Source organism: Drosophila suzukii, chromosome 3 (assembly GCF_043229965.1).
Source record: "Drosophila suzukii chromosome 3, CBGP_Dsuzu_IsoJpt1.0, whole genome shotgun sequence".
Classification (NCBI taxonomy): domain Eukaryota; kingdom Metazoa; phylum Arthropoda; class Insecta; order Diptera; family Drosophilidae; genus Drosophila; species Drosophila suzukii.
In genome coordinates, this window is record NC_092082.1 from 6,362,606 (window position 1) to 6,372,347 (window position 9,742).

Genomic DNA, 9,742 nt, shown 5'->3' on the forward strand with positions numbered 1-9,742 from the left:
ATTCGGCTTTCACCCGCTTTCACCGCCGATTGCCACCCACTACCCACTTTATATGCAGTTAATTACGACGGCGCTGACCTTGCGTGCTGCATGCCCCGCATATTGGCTTTTGTTCTCTTGGCATGCCGCTCACGTTTGTGCCAAAAATCTTAATTTCTCTGCGGCTCTGCGTGTCCATTTTTCTTGGCCAACAGTTTTCGAGGTGCAGCAAAAGTCCTGGCCATCATTCATAATTGGCGTGCTGCACCTTTAAGGCGTATTTATGGCACAGTGGCATTATCGGTCAGCAGAATTCCGGGGCCGGCTGCTAAATTGCACGACGATATATATCTAATTTCACAGCAAAATTGGTCGGCAAGGGGAATTCAAATGGAATTTCATAATGGGGTCAAGAAGAAAAATGTATAAATGGCATTGCAGCTATTTTCGGGGGTGTGGTGTCAGATGAACAAAATAAATTAAATAAATTAAATAAAAATGCAGAAAGCCGGGCGGCACTTTCACTTATTCAATTTGGAGAAAGTGAATTGCTTAATTCCGCAGAAAATTTCTTGTCACTTGGATTTTAAGTGCAATTTTTATTAAGTTTCTGCAGCCTGGAGTTTATTAATGAAATATTTTTCTAAAGCCTAAAGCTATAATGATATGATCAAATAATATAGTTCGCATTCTTTCAAATCGTATTAAATTTATTTAAAGACTATTATCCTTCAGCGCCACAGAGAAGATGCAAAATCTAAACAAATTATAAGAAGAATATGGAAATGAAAAATTGTTAAGGCGACAGCAACTTGAATTCCTTTCAGGGCCAGCTAACAAATTCCATTAATGCTCGTTAATCCCTTCCCCATTATTTTCCCTCGGCTCCTTGGAACAACGAGAGACTTTCGCTCCATTGTCTGGAAAATTCCTGTGGCCCAACCCACTGTTTTCCACCGACCTTCGCAACATGGTTAGAAATTTAAATTTTGATTACAAACTGTGAGCACGACCCACCCACTCGGTGTTCCCGGGCGCCCAGCTGAGCAATTATTTGGCGGGCTTGACAAGGTTAATGCAATTTGCTGCACCCAAAAATCATTCAAATTTCGCAGTGTCGTCACGCATGCCTGGCTGAATAAATTATCATAAATGATTTTGTAAACAGTTTTCACCCGCTCGTCTTGGCCACAAAATGAATTTATATTATTAGCCAACTCAACTGCACTTTGCGCCTGGTCTGCTCCGATTTCTTGGTCTTGGTCTTGGTTTCTTGGCCCCTCCCTTTCCGCGTATGTACTTTGCATACATTTTTAATTTCCCTAAGTGAAACGCCACAAGTTCTCAAATTGGCCTTTTTCGCGTGAGAGCGCCCGAAGTGCCGGCAGATTTTCTATGCATTTTCTCATTTGATGAGTATATATGTGCCCGCTGCTCCATTGTTCTTTGTAGCCTTTTGTACCACGGCGTCCACGGAGCACGGTGCCCGAGCCCAGGACCTCGAACAGCGGATAGGGGTCCCGATCCCCCTTGGTTGCCGAAGAGGGCGCCGCTGGCTCATCATAAGTTTTGATTTCAGGCGGTGCAGCGAATGGAGCGAGGAGTTACAGTGGGAGAAAAGTAGGGGATTTCCATCAAGGAAATTGGGATTATTGTATACTTGTAGGAGCTAAAATTGAGGCTAATATACAAGTCCAAACTATTGAAAACTCCTCAGCTTCCATCTCATATAAAACATTCCTGTAATCAGACCTACAGTGAATTTAATCTTAAATCTCAGTCATTCAATCTATATTAAACTCAGTTTTGTATTAAATGTATGTACTAGAATTAGATGCCTTAAAATATAAAAAAGGTAGAAAATTAAGAGGTATTTTATCCCCAAGAATACGTACTCTAGCATGAAGATTCTAAGTTACTCCCAACTTTAAGTTTGCAATAGAAATAAAAACAATGTACAGGAATATACAGTTATTGGGAGTATAGATTAATGTAGAATACAGTTCCTAAAGTACAAAGTATTGTATTCTTTAACAATTGTTATTAAATTAACCAGACATTGAGTAACTTTCAATCTTATTCTCAGAATTTAGGTACAAGACAAAAAATGTATTTCATTTTAATTGAGAACCAGGAAATTTTTTTATAGAAATTCCTTTAACGTTTTTGGTAAGTTATAAAACAAAATAAAGACTTGCCTAAATCCTGAGAAGTCGTTCTACTGTGCCCAACAACCACAAAAGATTCTGTGGCTCTTGTGTGATTTTAAACACATTTTGCTCTAGATGTGTGGGATTTCCATGTCAACCCAGACCAATAATACCTTCTCATCGAACCAGTATTTTCCCAAGTGCACTCTGCATGCTCCATGCTGTGCTTTTGTTTGCTAGCCGCGGGCCAGGCGCGCAATTGCCTTTTGCCGAGCGAGTTGCAGTTGAAGTTGAGCACGGAGTCGGTATCCCGTAGTGGAGCCCGAAGGAGAAGCCCCAACTTGAGGGGAACCCCAACGTACTTGGGGGCATCCTGGGCGGAATGGCTGCTTTTTTAACAGCCACCACTCTTTGTCTTGAGCACTGGCACATCCTGACTTTGGCTCACGCTTCGACTGCATTAGACGCATAGCTGGGGATGGCTTTTGACTGGGTCTTTATCGATTATGGTTTCACTGCAGCCTCTTCTGATTTCCCCTACTGCCACTCCCACTCCGCCTTCGACCGCCCACAACGTTTGTCAAACGGAAGGTGGAAACTTTTTCAATAGTTGTTCCGGGACATGTAGGATGTGCGGACGCTTGATTGCTGCGCCCGCATGATGTCTGTGATTTGTGTGGATTTCTTTTTGGCCAACTGCCTTGGCCAGATGTCGAAAACGGGCTTTAAAGCCAACTGTTTGCAGAGCACATCTGTTTGAAATTTATGCAAAAGTCAACACATAACCAGGCTGCCCAAAAAAACGAGGAGCTTTAATAAACGAGTGGTTAAGTTCTGTTTGATTTCATGGGGTTAAAATAAATTTAAATTTTATGGTGACTCCAGATTATAGCTTTTGACTTGAAAATATTGTATTAAAATAAATCAATAGAATTTAATGGTTTTTTATTTGCTAAAAAAATATAATTTATGTGAATATAAATCAAGAAATTATAAATTTTAATTCGGCAATAATAGACAATCCTAAAATTAGGGACTATGGACTAAAATCAAGTGCTTTTTTCTGAGTGATGCTAATAAAAATTGTACTTAAAAAAATTCCAATAAATAATATTTTGCTTTAGCAACTTTTTTAAATAACAATGGTTTGTTAAAACTCTTTTCTTCAAACAAAAACATTAGTGAATCACTTAAAGCGTGACAAAATAGAAACCTAATAAAAGAAGTCGTATTATAACTTGTACCTCCAGTATGATCCCATCGACAGCCTTCGATAGCATATGGCTTATATCGATAGGCTGCCAGCTGACCCTTTTGCCCCGAAGAGTTAAGGTTCCTTCTAGCCAACCCAGTTGCTCTTAAAACCAACTGTTCTCTTAGCCCTCTCAACTCTCGAGTAAGCCCACTCTCATTCGACCATAAAAGCTAAGACCTAATTCGCAGGCCGAAAGGCGTGCTAATTGTTGGCATTGTTTCTAGGGCTAGACTCCCACAACGCCGAGAGTGGGTGAAAGTGTATAAAGGCGAGAGAAAGCGAAAGTGCTTGCATGCAAAAATGTAGCTCCAACCACCCCACCGACTACCACCTACCACCCACTCCGCCCCCAAGGACGCCCGCTGCCAAGGAAGAGGGAGCAAAACAAAGAAGCCAAAAGGCGAGCGCCGCCTTCTGATTTTTTAGGCCAAGTGACCAAGTTTTCTCACCCATTCTGGAGTGAGACGCTGACCGCAAAAAAACGCCAAAACCTCGTATATAGTTTTATGTATGTTATGCACACTCAAACACACACACACATACCCAGGCACACTCACTAAAATTATACCAAAATATTCAAATTTATATTGATTTTGCGCCTGACGTGAAAACGCTCACTTAAACTTCAAAATTATGGAAAAAAAGGCTCAGTGCAGAAATGCATGCAAATAATCTGGGTACTCACCTTGAAGGCCTTGAACGAGGATACCACATAGAAGGCTCCATCCTCCAGTTCATCCAGATGATACTTTCGATCCCCATCCATCGAGAAGACATATCTGGCCCCCCTGGGCAAATCCATCTTGGGTGAGATCTTATCGAGTAGATTGTCCAGCGAGGTGACATCCCTACCAGGACGATATCGCAGCTCCACGCCGGGAAAGAAGGGATCCCCATTGCGATAGAACACCACCCGACGGGCCTTCCAATACGATAGGTTATTATAGCGAGCCGCCGCTGCACTCGAGATTTCTGGACGGGATTTCGACCGTACCAGCGGCACCACCGGCGGCTGCTCCGAGTTCTCGCTCATGTTGTCCAGATAACCGGGACTGAGGGCGCGACTCTGCCGCCCACTGGTTGCACCTGTGCCACCGTTCCGCTGCTGCCAATAATCCGGCACCTGGCGATCTCCACCAGCCACCTGCTCGCCTGCTGCTAAGTGCTCCTCGTCATTGTCGAACTGGGCGTTCTGGATCCGGAAGCTGGAGGACACCGGACGCTTGACAGGACTCTTGGCAGGACTGCTGCGGTTGCTGTCGTTGCCGATGTTCCCGTTCCCGTTCCCGTTGATGTTGCTGCCGTGCTTGTTGATGTTGCTGCTGTTGCTGATGTTGCCGTTGCCGTTGTGTAGATTATCATCCAAATGGGGCTGCGTCGGTGGCGGCGAAACGTTTCCCTCGAGCGGTGCGTTCGGACTAATTTGTGGCATTGTTTGGCCGCCCAGAACGGACTCGTTACTGCCAGCCGCCTCTCTTCCTCCACCTCCACCATCGACCTCATCCTCGGCGGTCTGGGCCTGGCTCAAGCTGGCCATGTAGTCGTCGTTCTCTTCGTTGGACATCGTCCTGGTGTTGGTGTAATGGTAATATGTACGGCGGAATCACGTCAGCTTTCTCTTAAGAACTGGAGACCTCCTTGCGTGCTCGGTTTGTTGTGGTCAAGTCGCTAAGGAATTGCGGAGGAATCGCTAAGGGTAGCGTCGCGTCGACGCAGAGAAAAACTTGGAGCTCCAAGAAGGGGAGCAACTTCTTGGGGTTTTTCTCAAGCACGCAGTCGATGGTTGCCCACCAAGGAACTAAGTTTGAGGGCTTAGCTGAAATGAAAATTATTAAATTAGAAAAAAGAGCTCAATTTGGGTTAAATTTTAAATATCTAAAAATGACTAGCGATTATTCACTATTCACAGGAGCCTAAGAAATCGAATCAACTTTTAAAGCCTTTCAAAGCCTCTTTTGTTAATTCTGATTAATTATTTTCAAATTCAAATGCGATTAAACTGAAAAGCTTAGCAATTCAACTGCAAAAAAGTGAGCAATTCTAAATTAAAATAACAAAAATGATATAAACACCTTTATTAAATGTTTTCAGAGCACAAAAGAAAGAAAGGAACTAAATATGTAAATAATTACACCATTGTAAACGTATTATTGTGTAATATATATATTATTAAACCTTTAAATACTGCCCAATAGAAATTAGAAAACAAAAGAAATCAAATGGACAGTTTCCATAACATTTAACATGCCAATTGATTATAATAACCGAATTAATTATATTGCTGACATCCCCTTGTGTGCACATTTCCCAACCAAAGTCTTCATTCATAATCCTTCTGCACAGCATACATGTGTCCTGGTCCTTGTTTCCACTCAAGGACTGCACTTAGAAATATCAACTGTTAACCATGTCCTCACCCTCTGTGCAATCGATATGCCACGGGTCCTCGATGCAATGTGTCCAATGCGCCCATTGCCTCGGGCTCTTGAGAGTCCCACCCAACTGAACCCAACTCCCCCGCTGCACAGGACTCCACAGGATTCAATGGGCTGTACGGCGAGCACTTGCCCACTGCCTTTGTCCCAGTAAACAGACCAAAGAGCCCCACTCAACCATTCGGCGTGGGCACTACAAACATTCACACTTCTGCGGGCCGGGGGACAGGGTTCAGGGGTCACAGTTCACAATGCTCCTCCTCGCCCACTGGAGAGGCCGAAAATATCGCGTATTATTTGCCCTGCCTTGCCTTGCATTCGGCCACCTCACACATTGAACCGAAAAATACACTCTAAGGAAAAGAAGAGGGCTGAAAATAAGAAAAGATACAAAGATATTTACCAAAAAGAAAAACATTTAATAAAATAAGAAATACAAAAAATGTCCTAAAACAACTACAACAGGACACTCAACTTCCATAATAAATATTTTAGTTTAAAATTCGTTTTGACATTTTTTTAAAAAAGGGTCTTACGGTGTTTAGAATCCAATTATTTTTTAAAAACCATTTTCGGTCAACTAATTATTGAAAAATGTTCAAGATTAAGAACAAGAACATAAAGGTTATATAATTATAGTATTTGTAACGTTTGAATTTATCTTGGCTAAGGCTTTTTAGCTATGTGGATTTAAGGATTAGGATTTTGAAGAGCAAATTTGGCTAATAATTTCTAGAAAAATTTTTGGATAAGAAAATTAAAAATACGTTCAATTTTAAATTCGTTTTGAAACATAAGAAAAGTAAACTGAAGGTTTAAGATTGAGTTGACCGCCTTGGGATTTTTTAAAAAACAATGTTGGTCAAAACATTATCATTGGGGATCGGAACTCCATTTATAAGAAGACGTGACTTCATGCAAAAGAAGAATATTTTAGTACTAACTTTGATTTTTCCTTAACTTACATAACCAAGTATTTTCAGTTGAATAATATAATTTATTATTTCTGATTTTCTAGCTTTTTCCCGCAGTGCATCGAGTGGTAAGCACCGAAAAATTGCAGACGGCAGGAACAAGCCGACGACTCCTGGCTTAAGTGGCATCGGTCTCTTGTGTCTTTGACCACTCCGCACTTACACAGGCACACACACAGCTCACTTACAACCATTCAGATACACACAAACACACACACACAGTCCGGGATCCAAGTCCTTCTCACTGCATTGGAATTTCGTGTATTTTACAATTGCAACAAAAAATAAATATTTGTTGGCCAAGCGAGAATTTTCACTGTAGGGCCCTTTTCCTTTACTTTTTTTTATGGTTTCACCTTCTTTTTTTTTGGTTTGGGGTGGCCGCTTTGGGCCTGGGTTTTACCTGTTTTATGCAAATTTGTTTTTATTGCAACACGTTGCACGTTGCTTCCTTTGCTCCTTGTATTTATGGCCGTAGATTTTTTTCGGGTTGGGCAAAAGTGGTGCGGTGGCTTCTTTTGCGGCAATTAGGTTAATGACACTTGGGCCGGCGGTTGTTGCTTTGGGTTATTTATGCACAAACAGTTGTTGCTCTCCGCTTGCAACATCAGTAACATCAGCAGCATCCACTTCCACTAATTGCCTATCAATCAGCCGCAATTGTCTCCACTTTGCGAATCGTCGGAAATCGGGGGGAAAACACTCACTTATCGAGGGGGGAAGTTGAGGCACAAACACATTTACTTGAATCAAATTTAATGAACCCGATGGTGAGTTTATTAAAACATCTCTCGCTGGCTGCAAAGTTGGCCAAAACAAAAGTGCGAAACTTTTGCTTACTTTCTGGCGTTTACCGATGCACAAGAAGAAATTCCGTGTGGCAACTTTGCCGGTCAAAGTGTTTTTGAATTGTGTTTCGAGCTGCGCTGCCTTCGAGCTTTCCCGCTGGTTTTCCTTTTGCCTCTGCTGCTGCTGCTGCTGCTGCTGCTGCCTCTGCTGCTGCCGCCTTTTGTCCACTCTAAATTTCCTCGGCGACGCAGCCAATTTTCTTAGAGAGTGCCTTTCTCTTTCTCCCGCTTTCACCGCGAATCGAATTACACGTTCGCCTGTGTGAGTGACTGACTTATGGGGCTAACTGCCCACCAATTGCCCGCCCCCCTTCTCCACCACTAATTGTGCCCTGCTTAGGAAAACCGCAAGCACATACAAACACACACTCATACAAAGGGGGAGGGGGGAAAATCCAGGGGGCCATTTGCCTGGTTTTCTCTCAACCGCTTGGCTTTTTCACCTTTCTCATTGCACTATTACCTGTCGACCAGTGGCGTAGCCAGGGGATTCCTTATCCTCTCTAATTATTATGTTCGCATGGGATCCGGAATATCCTAGAGATTCCCATTCCTGGCTTTGACCGATTGATTGTGGGATTTTGTCTTGGCCCGCGGCGTAGCTTTGGTCTTTAAACTGATTTCCAGGTGAGAGCCTCGGGCCAAGGAAATGTTTGCCACGACATTGTAGCTACAGGACTACAGGAAGCTTTACCCCCTGCTGCTGAGTCGCTCCATGGCACTGTGGTCAGGCATTCCTGGCTTTAATAGGCCAGCTGGATACTTCTAAAACCCTAAGAAGATTTCAAGTTAAGGAAGGTTGAGGAGAAACAAAGCAATTTGGGTATTCCCCTAAACGTAAAACTGTTAGTGCTCAAAACGTAACGGAAAATTGTAGCTTTTAAGGGTAGAATTATAAGCAGCTGTCACAAAAATGTTTAATATTTTATCGTTACTTATATTCTAAAAATCTTATTGAATTTGTTTCTTATTTTGAAGTTATAAAAATACAAAAGTTTAGGGAATTACATAAAAATAAACGTTTCTTTATTTACATTTATGATTTTCTCAAACTATAATCAACTTTAATTTTAATATGTCGGATTCTCAAAAAAAACTTTATCATATTTTATTATTTAAAATAAAATAAAATATTACCATCATTGACCATATACTTACTTTTCTTTTGATCAATTATTAAAAAGTTACTTTGTTTTCAAAATTATAAAACACAAGGTTAAACATAAAGATAAGTTAAAATATTAAAAACATGTTTTTTGCTTAACAATTTATTACTAAAATAGGAAGTTATCTTCTCTTTAAAATGGTCTTAAGCCTAAATCGGAGACTTCAAATTCGACATAACATATATACATTAAAAAAGAATGTCCTAAAGTTATAAATGCATACTTAGAGCTCCATTGCTTTCGAAACTATGTTGACGTACCCAAACTTATTTGTATTTTATTGTTTAGCCTTCAGCTGGCTGAAACCCTTTTCCTACGAATAACTTTCATAATCGTTTGACTGCTTATGGCAGCTGGATTTATGGTACGTAATTCAAACTTCATAGTGATATTTTCTAAATTTCGAGACACTGCACCACAGTACCAGTACCTTAACCCACCGCCGCCCACCGCCGCCATTAACCCCACCACTTCGCTCTCAAATCCTTAGTTGGGGGCCCGTTCCTCTGAGGGGAAATCGCAGTTTTTTGCTTATCGTGTTTATATTGTCGTCGTTGTGTGTACTTGGGGTTTATGTTCGTGTGTTTTGTCGTCGCCTTAGTCAGCAACGTCAACGTCAACCTCACGATCCAGCAGCACCTTATAGAGAAGGTGCTATCGAGTCGGAAAAGGGGGGTCTTCAGGGGGCTGCTTATGCGCCACTCACATGCAACTACTTGGCCAAAACAATTTGTGGGGGATTTTCGCTGCTTTTGGCAGTGCTGTGAAATTTTCTGTGTCACGCTGGTCGCACGAGCAACAGTCCCCGCAAATAGTCCGCACCCACCAAAAACCGCAGGAAAAATTCTCGGGGCTAAGGAGGGGGTAATTCTTTTCTTCGTCTCTTTTTTTCCATCGTACAATTAGGCCAAACGTTTGTGGAAATTTGTTTTTAT

At 41.8% G+C, this 9,742-nt stretch overlaps 1 protein-coding gene across 1 annotated transcript in view; it reads right to left on the bottom strand.

Moving 5' to 3' along the window:
- DCX-EMAP (Doublecortin-domain-containing echinoderm-microtubule-associated protein) overlaps nucleotides 1-7,679 on the bottom strand; it is a 44,717-nt gene extending 37,038 nt beyond the window's left edge. The window contains exons 1-2 of the mRNA XM_036815884.3: nucleotides 7,197-7,679; nucleotides 4,070-5,200 (exon numbers count right to left, since the gene is read on the bottom strand). Of these exons, the coding sequence (XP_036671779.3) occupies nucleotides 4,070-4,948 (879 nt within the window). The 5' untranslated portion in view covers nucleotides 4,949-5,200; nucleotides 7,197-7,679. The remainder of the gene's footprint in view (nucleotides 1-4,069; nucleotides 5,201-7,196) is intronic.
- Nucleotides 7,680-9,742: the final 2,063 nt, after the last annotated feature.